Source organism: Salvia hispanica, chromosome 6 (genome assembly GCF_023119035.1).
Source record: "Salvia hispanica cultivar TCC Black 2014 chromosome 6, UniMelb_Shisp_WGS_1.0, whole genome shotgun sequence".
NCBI lineage: Eukaryota > Viridiplantae > Streptophyta > Magnoliopsida > Lamiales > Lamiaceae > Salvia > Salvia hispanica.
This window is the reverse complement of record NC_062970.1, coordinates 4,776,999-4,796,457: the sequence shown is the minus strand read 5'-3', so window position 1 is coordinate 4,796,457 and position 19,459 is coordinate 4,776,999. Positions and strand designations below refer to the sequence as shown.

The window sequence follows — 19,459 nt, the reverse complement described above, 5'->3', positions numbered from 1 at the left end:
TCAGTTTCTATCAATGCAGATTTTATATCTATATACTCCGTCTTCTACTCTTCAGTCACATTCTTCTCCATTTATTCAAAATCTGAGAAAAGAAGTTTAGAGAAAATCATGAGTTATTCAAGAAACTTCCTGCAATTGCAAATTTGTATTATCCAACAAAAGGTATAGCCATTCAATTCAATTCAATGAAACTTATCGCTGGCTATTGATTCCATAGCACAATTTTCTCGATATCACAGTTTAAAGGAGAAACGAGAGATATTTGTTTTCAAGTCCTCCTGCTGCTGGCAATTTCTTTCTGCCAATTAAAGGTATATCCTCTATTATTTATGAAATCTTCCATGTTTTATCCCATGGCATATACATTCACGGTAGTTTCATCATAAGCATGGGGACAAATTAAAAACCCTTCCTGTCGCTTCCTTAAGATTAAAGTTTTAATCTTTTCACTCTCAGTGCTTGAAACAAAATTTGAAATCGGTCAATTAGAATTTAACAAAAGTTAAGAATGGAAAAGGGGAGAGAGAGCTTACCGGTTGTAAGAAACGGATCTGCCGACGGAGGAGCTGGCAGTGGCTGGATTGCAATGCGTTGGCGACGACGGCCAGAAGCAGCGGCGCTGCCCGACGGAGCGCTGGCCGTCTGGAGCGGCGGCGGCGCAGTTCCAACTCGGTTGAACGGCGACTGCCGTGAACTCGACAGTGGTGAACGGAAACAACAAATGGTGAGAGGGAGAGAGAGTGTGCGTTGTTTTGGAATTGGTAGTTTGTGTTTTGGGACTTAAAATTGAGAGATAGGAATCAGGATTTAGTTCTCTACAATTTGGGAATGAGTTTGTTGTTATGAGGGGTGAGTCACAGAGAGAGAGTTTTGAGATTTGCTGATACAGAGATAGAATTGAGAGAGAGGATACGTGGGGTGGCTGGGAGTATTTCATGTACTCCTTAATTCTTTTTCTTTAGTTTTGTGTTTTGGATCTCTATTTAAATTTTATTTTGTTTAATAGGACTACTTGGCTCTTGTCTAGATAAGTTAATATGCTAAAATGTATAATGGGTTGAATATAGTATATGTTCATGTGTTGGGTATGGAGTATGTACGTATGGTGGCAGAGAGTAATTTGATAGTTTTGTTTTGATCTTTTTGAATTTTTAAAAGAGAGTATATACGTGTATTGGTTGGGAGTATAGTACGTATTTTCTTATTTTGTTTTATATGATTTGTTTGGGCAAGTGAATTGTTTGCTAATTATTATTGGATTTTGTTTGGGCCAATTTAATAGTACTTGTTTAGTTCGGGGGTTTTATTAATTATTTTCTACTCTCGAAATGCTTCCGCTGAGTTGTTGTCTTTTTGAGTTCTTATATTGTTGAGATAATATTCTTTTGAGTTGTTGATTGTCGAAATGGTACTCTGATTTTATTCGAGCTATTTCAATTATTTCGAGCTATGGTCGAGTTGTGTCTTTTTTTTCCCTTTCTCCCCGCTTCTTTAACCCTCCCCTGATCGCGATTCACCGTGTTTTCTATCCTTAGAAAATGCGGGCGTGACAGATGACGACTCAGGTTTCATAATTATTGAAGTTGAACGAAAACCGTGTATAAGTTTCAAGTTTCAACACTTATATTGATAATCTTTAACTCACTTTTCTATAATGAGACTATTATTATTTTCATTTTTTCACTTTGTAGACTAATCAATAATTATTATACTCCTACTCCGTATTCCATATTTTGTTCTCTCAGTCATAATTTTTTTTCTCTAATTTAATTACTTTTGCTTTTGATTATTCATTTTACTATACTCTCTTTGATCCCTTAAAATAAAAACTTTTGAAATGACACGAGTCTTAACGTAAAATTGGTAAAGTAACAAAAGATAGAAAGAAAAATATGTTAGTGGAAAAATGAGTCTCATCTCATGAAAGAGAAAAAAAATCCTAATATAAAAAGCTTCTATTTTTAGGAAACGGAGGGAGTACTAATATTTATCCTATAGACCAGACCAGATTAATAAGTGCTATATGGAAAGATTGATAATTGAATATATCTTGACTACTAGTAATTTTATTAAATCTATCCAAACTATCGCGAATAATTTCTAATAAAATAATTTCAAGTCATTTGAATATGTATACTAATTGGAGTCAACTTTCGTGTACAATCTAACGTAGTTTTATTTAAAATTTAATATTTTTATTAGTAAAATATAATTTAAATATTATATTACTATCTTGTTTGATCCGACCCCACGGATATGAATTCTTGGGTCCACCATTATTGGTAATGCTAGACAAATATTAGGGTCGGAGTGCTCCAGAGGTGAAGGGGATGTCTGATCCAGTCCCCTCGTGTTATTGGGAGAAGGAAGGGGTCCGCCTCAAGAGAAGTACGGTCATATGAGACTTAGGTTTGATATCTATGCGTCCAGTTTGCGTTTTTCAATGCACTCGACCGCACCAAAAATAGGATAGATTGAGCATTGAGGGGATGAGTGGGGTTGATTTCTTTTGTTTTTGAATTCCAAAATTATTTATACCATTCAAGATATACTAAGTCTTTAGTAAAATATTTGACATATGAAATCTTCATACTTTGATCATTCAAGATCTTTTTATGCTTTATAGCCTTTTTGAAATGAGATGCAGTTGCTTTTCTACCCCTCTTTTCTATTTCACACAGGACCTTTTTTATGGCATTTCTATCGGCAAAAATGTAGAAATTAATTACTATGTCATAACCATCTGTCATATACATAAATGTTTGAGGTTATTTTTACAATATTAAATAACTAAAAATAGTTACAATTGTTAAAAAAGCTATAATCCAATTTAATAATACTTTAATGGCTTTATCAGTTTTATCAACTACTACATGATCACATTTCATTAGTTTTAATTCATCAATTTCATTCTCATATTCCTCCTAATTTGTATCTATATTATTTACATGGTAACTTAAAAAAATTAAAATTTAAGTGGAATATTGCGTAATGGTTACAACTTATTTTCCAAAAACAATTGTAACACTCCATTTCTCCTTGAACAAATTCATGGCACAATTTTTTTTTAGTGGAATTCTGAACATAAAACTGATCTAATTTGAAATACTATTCAATTGCTAAAAATTGTGACAAATTTTAAATGTTGCGTAGTGTGAAATGGTAATAGAATCAATAAAATGGATTATGTGCAAAATGTTGACGGATATCCTCCATTTTGAAGAGAAGTTAGTGTAGACTGTGTAGTACTGACTGCGCTCACTATAAATATAATTACTGTGCAACCTGAGATTGAAGAGTGAGCGCTAGCACACTGAGCTCAAGCAATTGTTTTGTCTCCTTTTTCTCCTCTCTGCTCGACGAATGCGCTCCTTTTGAATCGGATTCCAGTTCCATCGCCGGAATTCGAATATCTCCTTTTTATCTAGGGTTTAATCCGACGCTTTCTTCGATTCCGAATCGATCGGCCGAGCTGAAACGATGGCGTTTTGGTGGCCGCTGGTAGTTATCGCCTTTGCCGTCGCGATCTGCAAGTTCCTGCTTATGCTCATTCCGCCAAATGTGCCTTCGATCGACGTCGATGCCTCCGACAGTGAGTGTCTCCGTTCGCGTTCGTCCTTGATTTGACCTTTGATTCGTAGCGTGTGTGTGTGTGGCGTGGCATAAATTTGCTTGAATCCTTTCTCATTTGTTAAATATTTTAAGATTGAGATGATGAGCTTAGATGCGGAGTACACTCAGCTCTGTTAGAGCTCATTTTGAGCTATTTATCATAAACAATTGGTGTGATCGTTATTTTCGAGTTGAGCGAGAGTTAGTGTTAATCCTTTAAGCATGGAGACGTTAGTGTGGTGTTGTGTTGTGCTCTACACAGAGTCACACGTGCACTCGTATTGTGAAACTCAAGTCTGCAGATCCGCAGGTCTTGTAGTTCTAATGCTGCTGAAACTCTTTTTTCAATCATTTGATAGGAAATACTAGGAAATAATAAATGATGATGTGATGTTTGTGTTGTTGGTGGAGATAATTCATATACTCATTACGCACGATTTTGTGATGGCAGTGCTGGACGATGGGAGTCAGACCAAGGAAAACAGCTTCATCTATGTAAGATTTACATATGTCTCTCTCTGTGCGCACAGACTTATTTGTATTTTCCATTAATATGTCACTATGCACTTCTTTTAGTGATTAATTTTACTATCAATAGATTCAATGATTCTAAGGTTTTTTGTGCTAATGAAAATCAGATTAGTTTCTGAGTTTCAAACCAGCAAATAATTGCAGTGAGATTATTGTTTATCATTTCTAAAATTTCTTCTTAATCACTAATGAACAACTTATATACCCAAAGTGTACCTGTATTTACTGAATTTCCACTGCGCACAGTATATTGTTTTGATTCTACACTACACATAAGGTTGTTCCACCAGGCATTCGTACTTTACGAAATATTCATAGCGTGTTGTTGAATTTGAGTGATTCTGACTGCTATCATGATATGACTCAAACATCAATTCTCATGTGATCTGTCCACCTGTTGCAGATACCCTCAAGGAGACAGACAGACAAAGTCCAATGCTATGAGCCTGCAACAATGAAATATCTTGGCTATTACCCTGCATTGAAGGCTGATGAGGTTTTTTTGGCCGGATAGTGTTGAATTCACAGCCTTTTTATTATAGACACCTCTCCTTTTCTAGTCTCTTGCATACTGATTAAGAAATTTGTTGAGTTTTTGGCCTTTGAACTGCTAAAAGAACTTCTGTTGATTTTATTTTGACTCGAGTCATTAACAAGCTCATGCATACACAGTTGAATTTTAATGAAGATTCGCCCTCCAACCTAGTGATTATTTACTGGGAAACTGTTGAGCTTTTGTGATATGAATATTTTCCTTTTTGGATATAATGTTTGAGATCTTTATTGGATGTATAAAAACTTGTGAGCACATTGCAACATAGTACTCCATGGTACCCTAAAATTAACCTAGTGAAGTAATGTGCTTAGGTGAAAGAGCGTGTAGCACAAGCTAGGAAGGCTCAAAAGGCATGGGCCAAAAGTAGCTTCAAGCAAAGGCGCCAGTTTCTGAGGATACTTCTGAAGTACATTATTGAACATCAGGCACTTATATGCGAGTAAGGGCATCCTTGTTTATTAAAACTGATACTGATGGAAGTAAGAGCTTTGCAAATTTAATAGAAACTGTTAGGACGGCTGCATATGAAATGTTGACTGGACAGTTGGAAATGTAAGGTTTTAATGTAACATGTAACTTGAAGTGAGCAATATACTTTTTAAAAAATAAATCAGTAGTTTTAAGTGAGAATACAAAAATTGTCTCTAATTAATGAAACTTAAACATTATTTGATTCTAGGATATGATTTGGGCTGTGAATTTTTTGGTGAAGTGCATTCAATAAACTTCACCAAGAAGATTAAATAGCTCTGACTGCTTAGAATATATAGTTGTTATTCCTTATTTCAGCATTATATCAGGCAAACCACAGTTATATTTTTATGATTACTCCTATTCATATTTTCCTGTTTCACTATTCTATGGACTTTGTTGCTTACTTGTGTGACACTTCAAATAGAGTTTCTTCACGTGATACTGGAAAGACCATGATCGATGCTTCTCTAGGAGAAATTATGACGACCTGTGAGAAAATCACTTGGCTTCTAGCAGAGGGTGAAAAGTGGCTAAAACCTGAATATAGGTACATTACTTTTCCTTTTCCTTTTTTTTTTCTTTCTTTGGCGAAGTATTCAACTTGAATAGTCTCAAGTTAGTGCTTGAGGTTGATCACTTGGAAAGAGAAGTGAAAAAGGAGAACAAATGTGGAAGGTCTCTCTCTACCTCACAAGCTCTTGGAATGAGGATGAGGCTTTTTTATGCTTTAGGTTTCAGAACATGCAAGCTGGTCAGGATGTTTTTATTTGCGTATAATTCAAGCTGCCCTCGCTGCTGTTGGAGCTCCAGAAAATTTAGTTGAAGTTATCACAGGGTATGCTTCTGTAATTTCGTATCCTAGTACAAGCTTGTTCTTGGTTAATCTAATGAGGAGTCCACTTTCCTGCCAGGTTTGCAGAGACAGGAGAAGCTTTAGTTTCTTCGGTTGACAAAATGATATTTGTTGGATCACCGGGGGTTGGTAAAATGGTCAGTATCTCTTACGAGAAAAATCCTTAGATTTGTGACAAAATTAGATCTATTGTCTTAACTAGATCTGCATAAAATTATTTATAATATTTTCCCCATCACCATCATCTGTGTGTGATACTGCAGATAATGAGAAGTGCTGCAGACACACTGATACCAGTTACCCTTGAGCTTGGCGGGAAAGATGCATTTATTGTATGCGAGGATGTTGACGTGCCTCATGTATGAACAAACAACTATTTTGCACTAGATTTAAGCATTTAGCTTCCACAATTATTCATCTTAAACCTGAACCTACAGTAGGCAAGAATTTAATGAGCTACAACCTTTTAGGTGGTTCAAATTGCCGTAAGGGGCGCTCTGCAATCAAGTGGCCAAAACTGTGCCGGGGCTGAGAGGTTTTATGTTCACAAAGACATCTATGCAACATTTGTTGCTGAAGTTGTCAAAATTGTGAAAGCTATTACTGCTGTAATTCCTACATCCCTGCAGTCATGATTATGTGTGATAGTAAAATCTTGATGTTATCCACAAAGATAAGCGTGTTTGAATTCGTTTAATGGTTCGATGTATATCTGATTGAGAATACTTCTTTAGGGTCCTCCACTAGTTGGAAAATATGACATGGGAGCAATATGCATGCAAGAGCATTCTGAAAAGCTTCAGAGCCTGGTGAATGATGCCCTCGACAAAGGAGCTGAGATTGTTGGTCGAGGAAGTGTTGGGAATATCGGTGAAGGGGCTGTTGATCAATACTTCCCTCCTACTGTGATTGTAAATGTCAATCACACAATGAAACTGATGCAAGAAGAGGTGCTGTAATTTCGTATAATCACTAATTGGACTTTTCTCAAGTAAAGTTGTGTTGATGCATTTTTGAAATTTGTAATTCACACGCAGGCTTTTGGACCTATCATGCCGATCATGAAATTCAGTAGTGATGACGAGGTAGTCAAACTTGCTAATGACTCAAAGTACGGACTTGGTTGTGCTGTATTTTCGGGCAGCCAGCGACGAGCCAAAGCAATAGCTTCTCAAATACACTGTGGAGTTGCAGCTATTAATGATTTCGCTTCATCATACATGTGCCAGGTAATGCTACACTATCATATATTGGTGACTTGATATAGAGAGGACTATACTAATCTGAACTCTCATCATCATTTTTGTGTTCTCGGGTATTTATTATGGACAATATCTTATATATACTACATTAGTATGCTAGTCCACGATGGATTAATTTGTTTTGAGCTTCTTCAATTTTGTAATCATACTATATACTCAATCTATGTGTTGTCAATCTAATCTATCCTTAAAGCAGATTATAATATGGGTAAAATCCACCGTTGGTTTAACTTGATTTTGTTTGTGTCTCAGTCCCTTCCTTTTGGTGGTGTAAAAGACAGTGGGTTCGGAAGATTTGCTGGTATTGAAGGGCTGCGCGCTTGCTGTCTTGTTAAGTCCGTAGTGGAGGATAGATGGTGGCCGCTCGTCAAAACCAAGATACCAAAGCCTATACAGGTTAAGATTCAGAAGCAGATATTTCTCAAGAAAAAGTTGATTTTCTGGCCTCATCTTGACTTCTTTGTCTATCTATCTATGCACAGTACCCCCTCTCAGAGAACGGCTTTGAGTTTCAAGAATCGCTCGTGGAAGCACTGTACGGTTTGAATGTCTGGGATCGTCTACGGGCATTGGTGGACGTTGTGAAAACCCTTTCTGAACCCAACGGTCCAAAGAGCAATAAAAGAGCTGACTGAAAATGTGTGGAACTACTCAATATTTCCAAGGTTTGTCTTAAATCTTCGCCCTGAAGCAATTGGTCTTTCTTAAATGGACTCAGTTCTGGTGGATTTGAATGAGCTTTAGTCTGTATATTCTGTTCTGCCACTGATATAAAACGCTTGGCTCTTTTAATAACTTTACTGTAGGAGAACGCATCTCATATTTCCTCTCTTGCGTTTTTTAGTCACACGTCATTAGTTTTCATTAGTTTTTACTCTTTCTATAAGTTCTTATATTTTAGTTTAATTTTACAATTCGTACTAATAAATTACAGTCATCCGTTCATCATTGAAATCTACTTACTCCGCCCCACCATAATTGAGTCACATTCCTTTTTGGGATGTTCTACCATAAGTGAGTCATTTTCGTTTAAGCTATAAAACCCTCTCTCTTACTAAATCTTGTGCCAAAAGAAGTAGCTCGCTTATGGTTGGACGGAGGGATTACTTTATTACACTTAACAATTTCACCTAAAATTTCATGTCAATCATCTTGAATAGGAGTAATATTTTAAAATTACTTTTCAGCTTTTAATTTTTAGTTAATAGGCTCTTATTAGGATATTGATTATTCACCAATTACAATATACTTCATTCATCCATGAAGAATTTGCTACGATTGCTTTACTATGTCCACAAAAAGTATGCAACAATGACTTTATCAGGTGTTTAGAAGGAATTTTGCATTCCTTTTTATTCTCGTAACACTTATGCATAAACTACACAATCTACTTTAACATTTTGTTAAACCCACGTCAGTCCTTACTCTTTGCCTACTCTTAATTTATGAAAGAATATGATTTTATGGTTGATTTTTTTAGTGAAAAGGGGAATGATTATTACTTATGTAAACATATTTTGGTAATAAATATTATTAAGATAATAAAATTAATAACGGAGCACAAAAATATTACAGATAATCCGAAGTGTTGATAATCTAAGCGTAGTATGAATGTATTACATATAGAGTTTACATGAAACATTCATCGATTCACTCACAGCACTTGATTGCGCGAGTGACTTCCCAATCTGCCGTGCTTTGATCTTGCTCCATAAATCCTTCAGAGCTTCCCTTCCTTCTGCGGTTGGCGATTGCTACAACGAACTTGTCCTGCTCAAGGAACGATGGATATATGATTTGGTCCTCCTGTATCAATTTTTCCATCCAAAAAAATTAATCAGAAATGCAGATGTAATTACTATAGCTGGGAATTTAGATGGCGTTACTTTTTTATTTGGCATTGAAATATTTCAAAATTCCAATCCATCAACATAAACAAGGATCAGTCTATACATGAAATGTAATTATGTTACCTCGGGCAAGAAAGCAAACTCATCGGGTGAAATCTGCAGCAACTCAGCAGCTGTTTGGCCTATACACGAAGCGAAGACCTTTCCCGTCTCATCCGCGATAGTAATTTCCAGAACGAATGTGCATTCCACTTCGCCCTCGCAAACTCTGCCACAGAATTTGCATTCAGCCTCTACATTGGGTGATGCTTTCTCAACAAGATGACCGCAAATTGAGTGCATGAATCTCATGTCCACGTGGCAATGTTCGACGTGATCTACCCACACTCGACATACCTGAAACATTATGCAAATTCAGGCCGATGCTATTGTGATGTTAACACGCACAAATCAAATTTAAAATAGGTTAAATTTGAGTTCATTAAAATGAGTACTCGAATTTATTGTTTCTAGACCGGACATATAAGAGCTCATTTCGGTTTGATCTCCATTTAACAAGAATATATAGCTGACACGGATTTTGATAAGAGTATAATACAATTAACAACTATAGTAAAATAAAAAACGAACTAAAATCATTGGTCAGGTTTATTTTTTCTTACCCCTAGAGCAGTGGCATATTTAGAAGGGTGATGGGTGCTTTAGCCCCCCTAACTATTTTAATAAAAAAGACTTGCTAGATATTTTACCCAATAAATAATTTTAAAACCATCTAAACACTTGCATTGAATCTATCAAATACTACTAACTTTATAGGTTTATTGCAAAAATTATCATAATGCTCAGAATACGATTATTATTTTTTTAATTTTTATTTTTTTTGAACCATTCCCTACATATATTAAAGCTTACTGTATATCAAAGCTTACCACACCACAACTCACATGTAAATTGTGGCACAAAGAAGCTTATCAGTAAAATGAAGTGCTACTTAAAAAAATTGGTAGGAAGCTGTTTGATGAAGAAATGCAAAATGAAAAAAGGAAACGTACTTGCACACCCCTTGTATGGATGGATAGATCAGAAATGCACGATAATCTGTGAAGAGTGGGCGTGTTGAGGAAAGCTAGCAAGCAGCTCAAATTAAAGAAAGATGATCCAGCTCTATTTTCATACCATGATACTTCAAGACTGCAATCATCATAAATGTTTACACAAATTGAAATTGAAGCAAAAACTATAAGCACAACTATATTATAAGGTATTATAAAAGGTTATATGGGAGAGTGGTCACCTTTTTCGTGGACTAAGAAAAGAGCTTAAACCAGATATGTAGACTGTGTGGCCTTTCCCTAGTCTCCCGATTGACCTAAAGAATGTTGATGTATAATCACCATCACACCGGTTATTACTTGAAAATAATGAAGTTCAATAATCACTAGATTCACAAAATTTACTCCATTTTTCAAATTAGAATAGTAACTTTTCTCAATTGCAGCAAGAGCTTTACTTTCGATCCAAAATTTCTAAAACTAATGGTGAATTTTTAAAATGGTTGTCAATGCAATTGGATCATGTTTCATTTCCCAACATTATCCCGGTAGGAAATGATACAGAATTTTATATAGCTTTGCTTACCAAGATTTTTCAAAGTGTAGGTTTGCCCATATAGCTCCAGTAGCATCTTCAATCCTCAGAGAGAAAATGCCTTTAGATGCTCTTATGTCTGTAACGATACCATATATGCTAATCCCCATCATTTTATCTCGTAGATCAACAACATATGACTGCAAAACTTCAACAATTGACAGATTAACAAATCTTTAAAATATAATGGAACATAGTTTATACTTATGCAGAAAAAACAATGCCCATCATATGAAAGGGTTGCAAACTAAAAGCATCTTTCGAGCACAAACAATGTTAGAACATCAATTATGAGATAACCAATTTAATTAGTCACCCAACAAGCTTAAAAAGCATTTATTTTCAAAGAACTCGAAGTTTTTTGTCTTGTGCTGACAGCAACTTTTTTATGAGATGGAAATGAATCCAAATATGGTCGGTTCCAAATCAAAGACTTCAATAAGACCTAATGAACTTTCATGAATGATGCAGTTTTCAGGGATCAGAGGGATCTAATGATTGTCAACTGATCTTCATATCAGGTGGAGAGAAGCCTTACTCGAAAGGGGTAGTTGCTGAAGTCAATGGACCCTTGAGAATCGCATGGTAATGTCACTTGAGAAACTAATGGTCCCTCGCTCAGATTTGTGGCGTTCAGCAGCCTTGATCCTTGAAAATGGTTTTGTGTCAGTGCTACAGACACCTGATAAAGCAAAAAATCCAGCAACATGTCAGTAAAAGAAAGCATTTTAAAGAGAAAGTGATATGTGGATTTTTCATCTGTTACTTGTTCTTTGTGCGGAATAGTAGGCACCAAATACAGCTGAGTTGCACTGCCATATTCCAGGCAAAGTTCATGGCTTGCTTCAAGGGAACTATCAATGAATGGCTTATCCAACGCAAGCATACTTCCAATGCTGCATGAAGCAAGACAAACTAGTTTGTATTCAAATGAAGAAAAGAGCAATAAAATATCAAAGAGAGAAGAATTAGTTTTGAAGTGACTAGCAAGGGATCAATTATGATATACCTAAAGAGATTGGCAATGAGTACCTGCTCTCCCCAGAGTGAAAAATTTAATCTCACACCATCATTATCAACAAGAGTAATTTGTTTCCTCTTCCTCTGTAAACTGCCATATTCACCAAGGACTTCCACTGGTCCTATATATTCAATTCTGTCCAAAATTTAAAGAAGAGACTTGTATATCAAATCAAATTAACATAATACTTCAACTTTTGCAATTTCATAAAAAAAACTAGGAAATGCTCATTTTATTATGCAAATTCAAGTGTCAGAACTAGGGTCCATCATTGATCATAAAACCTTATGCCCATAATATCAAATAATTTATTATTACACTTTAGAAAACTTGAGACAAACTTATTTAGAAGTTACAAAGGATCTACAGAATACACAATAAAAACAATTGTACTAGTTAGCTACTATAGTACCTTGCATAAAATGAATGAGAGACACCTTCTTTTACTTTATCAAGAGAAATTGTAGAGAAGGAATCATCACAAAATTGTGCAGCAAGAAGCATTGCATCATCATCTTCATCCTGTATCATGAAACTAGGTCAGACAACTAAGTAATTGTAAGCTTGTAGCAGAAGTTTTTGATTCTTTCATAGCCATGGATATATAATTCAGCATTTTTATTTGTTTCCTATATACAGTGAACTTCCTCAATCATGAAAAACTAGAATTAAATTTGTTTTCATAACTTCAGTATGCCGAACAAACATAGTAGGATCATTCGAGTTTGATTTGGAGATAGAGGAAACGTGGAGTCAAAACCTACCTCATCTAATAGCACAACAAAGTATTCAGTTGGCAAAAGCCGTGGGAATCCTGAACTCCCGGTGGAAACCCGAAGATAGCACCCGGTTAAGAGAACTTCCCTGCCTTTCTTCAAAAGGCCATTACTGGGATCAACAATATTATAAAACCTGCCTTTGAATACAAAGTAAGATCATCCACACAGACAATATTAAATGCATTAAAATAGCATGCATTTGCTTAGTTTCCAGCAGCATTCTTTCACTTTTTTTTAAATTCTTTTCCTAATAAAAAATCTCTGCATCAAATACTTCGAAGGGAATCAATAAGTAAGACAACTAACCAAGAAGCCTACGAAGCAAACCAACAGAAGGAACTGAAAAATAGCTTCTTCTTTCAACATTTCACATTTTATATTACAACATAATTCTAGATCACAATTAAGTGTTAAGAGGATACATTATTACAAAGACACAATAATTATATATCCTACCGTAAAAAATAAATCAGACAGGTCACATGCCAAAGGAATAACCAGGGCTTGTTCATTAACTAGAGCAAAGCATTTTACAGAGAACTGTTGCATAACAGTTCATTTTCTATTAAAATTGCTAGCATAATTGGGGAATATACAGCTTAAGTCTCTTATCATTTTACCAGTTTACCTCCTGTGAAGATATAGATCTATAGTGTTGGAGCTCCATATATCACCCAAAGTCAGCATGCAAATATCCGTTCCTGCAAATTTTATCGTGGAAATGGATTATGGCAAACCAGTTTGACTCCACGCATTGTCTACTATAACTCAGTTCATGATTCAATGTATTTCTCAGGGGAACCAAAAAAATGAAATCAGGCTGGATATAGGCACAAATATGTTGTTTGAGCATGCTATGTGGAACAAAACAAGACATGCAGCATACCTGGGAGAACAAAAACATCAACTATAACTGCTTCAATCACTCTGCTTAATGGTAAGAATCTTTTCTCATATATCGAATCAATTGTAATGGTATTCAATAGCTTAGCTCTCTTGTGCTTCTTCTTCAGCTTGGCAATAAAATCAGACTGTTTTTTTGGGGCTCCACTTCTATTTTGCTCATTCCAGGCCTAGACACACTCAGCCAAATACAGAACAGATCATGTGAACAGGTATTCTGATTATTACATGAGATCCTATTCAACTCAATGAGTCATGACACATATCCAAGGAATCATAGCAGATGAAATGCTGCAGCATAATTTACTCGAGCTAGTAAAACTCCTTTAAATGAATAGCCACTTAGCCAGATTACAAACTTCAAAGAGATATGCTCAATCATTCGGTCACTCCATATAACTATGAAAGCAAAGCATCTATACATGATTACCCTTATTTTGTTCATGATTCAGGAGATGACTACATTTAACATAGCAGCATTACCATTTTCGATGAAAAATGCATAAAAGCAGAGGCAAAATCAGCATAAAATTAAGAATAGCACAGAAATCAAATTAACACACCAATCTACAGCTCCGCGATAACTCAAATGATAGTAAAAAAGATATTCCAGCACTCAAATACAACAATAAATTCCGATTCTCTCCACTTCCTCACAAGTAAAACCTACGTTTCTAACCGAAACCTAATCAAATAATCGCGATCAAAATGCAAAGCAATTTTCACCAGAATTTGTAAAAACACCTATACCAGAGAAAGCTCGGAGAGGAGAATAGCAGGCGTCACACCGCTCGAATACGCGACGCAGGTTCTGAGGATCCGATTCGCAATCCAGCTCCAGCTCGGGCACCGCGTGGGGTCATCCTCCTCTGAATAACCAGAGATCTCGTACAGAATTGATTTTGCGGTGTCGATGAATTTGAGAAACGGATCGTCTTCTTCGACAGCATCCGATCGGTCGGTATCCATCATAGTGGACTCGTTCTCCATCATGAAGTCGCCCAGCACCTCGTCATTTGGAGAGTCCATTCTCATCAGACCTAGAAAGAGAAAGAGAAAGAAGCTCGATGACCTAGTTGAAATGGAATGGCGGGTTTCTGAATTTTATAGCTTCTGTTTTGGCGCGGGAGATCTTCAATAATTTATACTCAAACTTCATTTCAAATCACACAAGACACCATACTTTCCCTAATAAAAATAAAAAAATAAAAATACTATTCACATCCTTTTATATTAGTATTATACTCCATATAATTAAATCTTCACTGCTTGATGATTTCTTTCTATTTTTTTTGTTGTTTGATTTCAATTTTATAGTATGCTTTAATTTAAATTTATAGTCATCAAGTTGGGTTTTCACCTAATCATGGTTATATGTAGGGGTGTCGAAACGGGTAGCGGGTATTGGGTACCCGCACACCCGACCTGATACCCGTCGGGTATTGGGTACCCGCTACCCGACGGAAACGGGTAACGGGGCGGGATCGGGTAATCAAATTTTTGGTTTTGCGGGTATCGGGTATACCCGATACCCGCTCGGGATACCCGATAATCCCGAAAATTACCCGATTTTAGTTTAGCATTTTGTAAATTTTAATTTTAATATAATTTTTAAATTATCTGGTGACTCAAAACTTTAGCATATAACTTTTCTTTTAAAAAAAAAACTTTTTTCCTCTATTAAGAGCAATTAAAGTGTGTTTTTCTACGTACAAATACTAATATATACAGTAGCATATGTAGTGCATTAATAATATACAATAGCATATGTTACACACACACATGTATTATACAGTAGCACACATATTATATTGTGGATGTTAAGTTTCTAATGATTCGTGGAATTGTATGTTATTTAGATGCATAAAATACCAATATTATAACGGATGAAGATTAATAAGTTGAGGATAATGCAAATAATAATTAAAAAAGATTTTAAAAATATTTTTTTAAAAAGGTCGGGTCGGGACGGGTACCCGCCATGTCGGGTGCGGGATACCCGACTCGGGTATCGGGTAATACCCGACACAATGCGGGGCGGGTATCGGGACAACAATTTCGGCCAAAATCGGGTGCGGGTACCCGCGGGTGCCCGTTTCGACACCCCTAGTTATATGGTAAACAATTCATTATTAAGATTCATAACTCCACAATTGTAGTATATAAATTGTTTGAACTTCTATTTCTTGATATAAAAGTTGAATATAATTCATAGTAGTAGTATATTAGTATATTTTATTTTTATACGAATGATAGTATTAGAATAAAGATAGTAGTATTGTAGTCGTACACAGTGGTAAACAGAAAATTATAGTAGGACATTGGATCCCAAATTCCTAATTTATCACTTAATAAAGTACACATTTAGCACATTTGTAAAATAAAATGGCATCATAAAATACTTATATCTGAATTGCACAAATGCTGATAGATTTTGATTTGTAGTACTTTTCAATGAATTTTTTGTGAAGATTTTGTTACTGCTACATTTCATTTTCAGTTTCATTTTCTTGGAGAGAATGGTCGTTTTCCAAGAAAAGCTCTTCAAGAAAAAAATATTCTAAAAATTGTGTAGTGCAGAATGCCAAAATCTCACAAGTATACAACAAAATTTACAACTTATCTACCCTTTCCCCCCTCCAATTTCACCATAAGCAGAGAAACCAGCAAGCATTCACTCCTTTGCCACTTCTGTGGCATTATTGCTCTCTGATCTTCTCACTTTCGTGGCAGATGCACTGCTCTTCGACCAAGACGATGGTGCAAATCGAACCTCAAGATTCGAAGGATCCAACGACAGTTTCTGTCGTACAAACTCATCCAGATCAAAGCCACTTCCACTCCCAGCTGCATTTCCCTCACCGCTATCAGCAGAAACTCCTCCAAATTGCTCCTTTGCAATGCGTTCCTCAGCAGTAGACGCGCCTTTCTCTAAGTTGAGAAGCCTCTTTATGCTGTCTACTGCCGGATCAATGATGTCCAGGAATCCCATGATCCACGAGGCGTCGTCCACAATCTCAGTACGCTGATGCAAGAATCGAACATGACTGTTTGTGTCAAGGTTGGTGAAGAGAGACAAAAAAAAAAGGTGGTTATAGTAAAAATGGCTTGCCTGCTGGAAGTAGAGGTTGCGGATTTCCTCTGCGCGTATGGAGTTGCCTTGATCTTCTTCTAGAGATGCCCACGTCATCCATGTGACGTAGCTTTGGGAGTTTATGTTGAGGGAAGATCTGAATAGTCTCCTTGCTGCTGATAGATTGCCAACTCTTTGTTCCAAGACACCCCAAGCCTGCGGTGGAGCAAGTGTTTCTTAAGAGTAGTGAAGGGTGTCTTGCTAGACATGATCTTGTTGTGATCAAACGTCGTGAGAAGTTGGGATGGAACCACGATAAAGACTTGGATATCAAATAAAACTGTGCAGGTGAAGAGCATCGCTTACCTGGAGACAGCGAGCAGCGCTTTCTGTGTTTGAATCTATTGATAGAGCCTTTAGGTAAAGCTCTCTAGCCTTTGCTAAGTTTCCCTCTTTCCATTCCATCCAACCCCAAGCCTACGAACACACACATGAGAGAGAGAGTGTCATGGACTAGTTGATGTCTCTAATGTGTAGTTACAGAGAGAGAGGAAATACTCACAAACCACACAGGCTGATGTCTTGAATCCAGTTCTGATGCTCTCTTAAAGAGGACGCGAGCTAAATTTGCAGTCGAGTATCTGTATTCTAGCAGCGCAAGCGACTGCAGAAGCACCGGATCTCTCGGATTCACAGCGTGCCCTATCATCATAAGCTTCCGTGCTAAGTCTACATTTGCTAAATTACCTTCAAAGACTCCCCAAACATGCCAAGCGAACCTATTCTTGGGACTCGACTGAACAGCTTTCTACATTAATGAAAAACATCATACAGCATTCTCTCAGACCATAAACAGAGTTCTTGAACAAGCAGAAAAATCAAGTGATTTTCAAGAGCATACCTCAAAAAGCCTTCTAGCAGCGTGTACATTCTCCTGCTTTGCCTCAAGCTGAGCCCACGCCTTCACAATGAATACACAACTTTGAGTAATAAAATAGTCGACAAAACCATCAGAACCAGAGATTCCAGAAAACTTACTAGCCAACTAGCACAGCTTCTAGGATTGCACTTTGTTGCCTGCTTGAAGAGATAACGAGCTTGTTCATACCGTTTTGATCTAACTTCAAGAAGAGCGAGTGTTTGGTAAATGTACTCGTTTCCACCACAGAACTTGAGGGCTTTTCCTAGAAGATGCCTTGCTTTCTTGATATTTCCCTCCTTCATCTCCATGACCGCCCATCCGTGCCAGGCCGCAATATGCTTCTTGTCAGCAACTGTGGCAGCATCGAAAAGTTCTCTAGCCCTCCTTATGTTGCCCATCCTACTCTCAAGAACAGCCCAACACTAGTAACAAAGGAAAAAAAAAACTTAGGCTTTACTTTGGATGTCTTTCTATCTCTCTCCTCATGTTATGTTGGCTTCTAACTCACTTATTTCTCTCGCTCCCCCTCTCCCTCTCTCTTTATGTATGATGTGAAATTAAAAGATAATAATTTCTTTCAACATGCTAGTTTATCCACATTAATTCTTGGCATGGACTAAACAATACATCATTGGATCTCTCTCTCTTCATGTATGATATGCAATTAAATTACAATTTCTTCCAATATGCTTGTTTCTCCACATTAACTCTTGGAATGGACTAAAGAAAACATCATTGGATCTCTCTCCCTTCGTCTCTGTCTCTTCATGCTTCTTTCATGTATGATATGCAAATAAAACATTACAATCCATATCCCAGCTTGCAACTAACCTTTCAACTCCTTCTTAACTTATCTGGAGTATTAACTAATTCTTGTCTATCACTAAACAGAACTGCACTAAACCAACACAAAACACGACGTTTTCTTGTAATCTAAAGGTCGTAAGAAGAAAGCATTACCAACCTGCCAAATGTATGAATTTTCTCCTTGTGTAGCTTGGCACCCCTTTTCATATACAGCTCTGGCTTCATTCATCTTAGACTGTTTGCACAAAGTCTTCCCCAATGCCACATAGGACCTTCCATCTTCTGGCCAATAGTGTATACACTTCAAAAAATCACACATCAATTAAGCTCTCGAAAATGTATCAAGAACTCAAATCAAAGGAAGATGCAAACTCAATGCTACAATGCAAGCTCTAATGCACTTATACTTAAACTAAAAATGATGTAGCCCAACTAGAAATGAACTTCAAATATCACAAAGTTCTAGCACATATGCATATGCATATAATAAAGGGGTGTACTCAACCAATATCTACCTTCCTAAGTATCTCCTCTGCCTCTTGAAACCGAAAATTCCGCGTCAAAAGCTTAGCTTTGTACAAAGCCAAATCCAAATTCACCAAAAGGAGCTTCTCCTCGGAGCTAGGCTCCACCAACTTAGGCTCAAAAATCGGCATCTTCTTCGCGAACCGCGATAGCCCTTGGTCGATTTTCGAAGAGGCTGCGCTCTCCTTCATCTTAATCCCACTCCCATCATCAGCTTCACCTCTCGGTTCCTCCATAACCGGCCTCCGAACAACGAGCAATTCCTCTAGAGATTTCTTGGCCTTGATGATCTCCTCATCAAATCCATCTCCATATTCCTCCATTTCAGCTTTGGATGCAGAGTTTTGAGGGTTCTCCTGAAGAGCCGGAGGTGATGGCGAGTCATGAGAGTGTATGTGGAGCAGAACTCGGTGTGGTGGGGAAGAATTGGGGGCTTTCAAGGGTGTGATGAGATGGAATTTCGAGTAGTTGGGGTTTTGGGAAGGTGAGAAGAGAGTGAATTTTGAGCTTGATGAAGTAGTAGAAGAAGAAGAGAAGATGCTCATTTCCCTCTTTTTTCTTCTTCTTTTTCAATGGTTTAACAGATTAAACTGTAAGCTTTCTTCATGAAAATGTGTTTGGGCTGTGGAATGACCTAAATGCCC

At 36.8% G+C, this 19,459-nt stretch overlaps 3 protein-coding genes and 1 long non-coding RNA gene across 4 annotated transcripts; 2 read left to right on the top strand and 2 right to left on the bottom strand.

Annotated features, from left to right (window-relative positions):
• On the top strand, positions 1–631 carry LOC125197286. The gene is made up of 3 exons (XR_007172035.1): positions 1–162; positions 240–311; positions 518–631. It is a non-coding gene; the product is annotated as an uncharacterized LOC125197286 (long non-coding RNA).
• A 2,599-nt stretch (positions 632–3,230) lies between these two features.
• Positions 3,231–8,155, top strand: LOC125191842 (aldehyde dehydrogenase 22A1). Its single transcript, XM_048089266.1, is given in 13 exon segments — positions 3,231–3,592; positions 4,064–4,107; positions 4,547–4,639; positions 5,011–5,138; positions 5,598–5,788; positions 5,888–6,008; positions 6,085–6,163; positions 6,290–6,385; positions 6,497–6,634; positions 6,761–6,976; positions 7,064–7,255; positions 7,541–7,684; positions 7,771–8,155. Coding segments are annotated over 13 exon segments (1,707 nt in total). The 5' UTR covers positions 3,231–3,480; the 3' UTR covers positions 7,924–8,155.
• Positions 8,156–8,809: 654 nt separating this feature from the next.
• On the bottom strand, positions 8,810–14,599 carry LOC125196870. Its single transcript, XM_048095531.1, has 13 exons — positions 14,239–14,599; positions 13,472–13,658; positions 13,214–13,286; positions 12,571–12,718; positions 12,219–12,328; positions 11,795–11,941; positions 11,552–11,681; positions 11,324–11,467; positions 10,777–10,925; positions 10,433–10,507; positions 10,191–10,329; positions 9,262–9,534; positions 8,810–9,094 (listed from the first exon to the last, which is right to left on the bottom strand). The coding sequence occupies exons 1-13, from the start codon at positions 14,521–14,523 to the stop codon at positions 8,939–8,941; spliced, it is 2,016 nt and encodes a 671-aa protein (XP_047951488.1). The 5' UTR covers positions 14,524–14,599; the 3' UTR covers positions 8,810–8,938.
• A 1,432-nt stretch (positions 14,600–16,031) lies between these two features.
• LOC125191615 (protein high chlorophyll fluorescent 107) lies at positions 16,032–19,453 on the bottom strand. Its single transcript, XM_048089008.1, has 8 exons — positions 18,806–19,453; positions 18,448–18,591; positions 17,600–17,905; positions 17,463–17,522; positions 17,124–17,369; positions 16,928–17,038; positions 16,601–16,777; positions 16,032–16,513 (listed from the first exon to the last, which is right to left on the bottom strand). Exons 1-8 carry the CDS (start codon positions 19,358–19,360, stop codon positions 16,163–16,165), a joined length of 1,950 nt encoding a protein of 649 aa, XP_047944965.1. The 5' UTR covers positions 19,361–19,453; the 3' UTR covers positions 16,032–16,162.
• Positions 19,454–19,459: the final 6 nt, after the last annotated feature.

Bases quoted from the DNA above. Each gene is read 5' to 3' on its own strand.
- LOC125196870 (XM_048095531.1), bottom strand. From the start codon at position 14,523: ATGAGAATGGACTCTCCAAATGACGAGGTGCTGGGCGACTTCATGATG. The intron at 13,659-14,238 runs GTATAGGTGTTT...GAGTGTGTCTAG, and splicing joins TCCTCTCCGAGCTTTCTCTG to GCCTGGAATGAGCAAAATAG. The intron at 10,926-11,323 runs GTAAGGCTTCTC...GAAGTTTTGCAG, and splicing joins TCAGCAACTACCCCTTTCGA to TCATATGTTGTTGATCTACG.
- LOC125191615 (XM_048089008.1), bottom strand. From the start codon at position 19,360: ATGAGCATCTTCTCTTCTTCTTCTACTACTTCATCAAGCTCAAAATTC. The intron at 17,523-17,599 runs GTAAGTTTTCTG...TTCATTGTGAAG, and splicing joins GAAGCTGTGCTAGTTGGCTA to GCGTGGGCTCAGCTTGAGGC. The intron at 17,370-17,462 runs GTATGCTCTTGA...TCATTAATGTAG, and splicing joins CTGCTAGAAGGCTTTTTGAG to AAAGCTGTTCAGTCGAGTCC.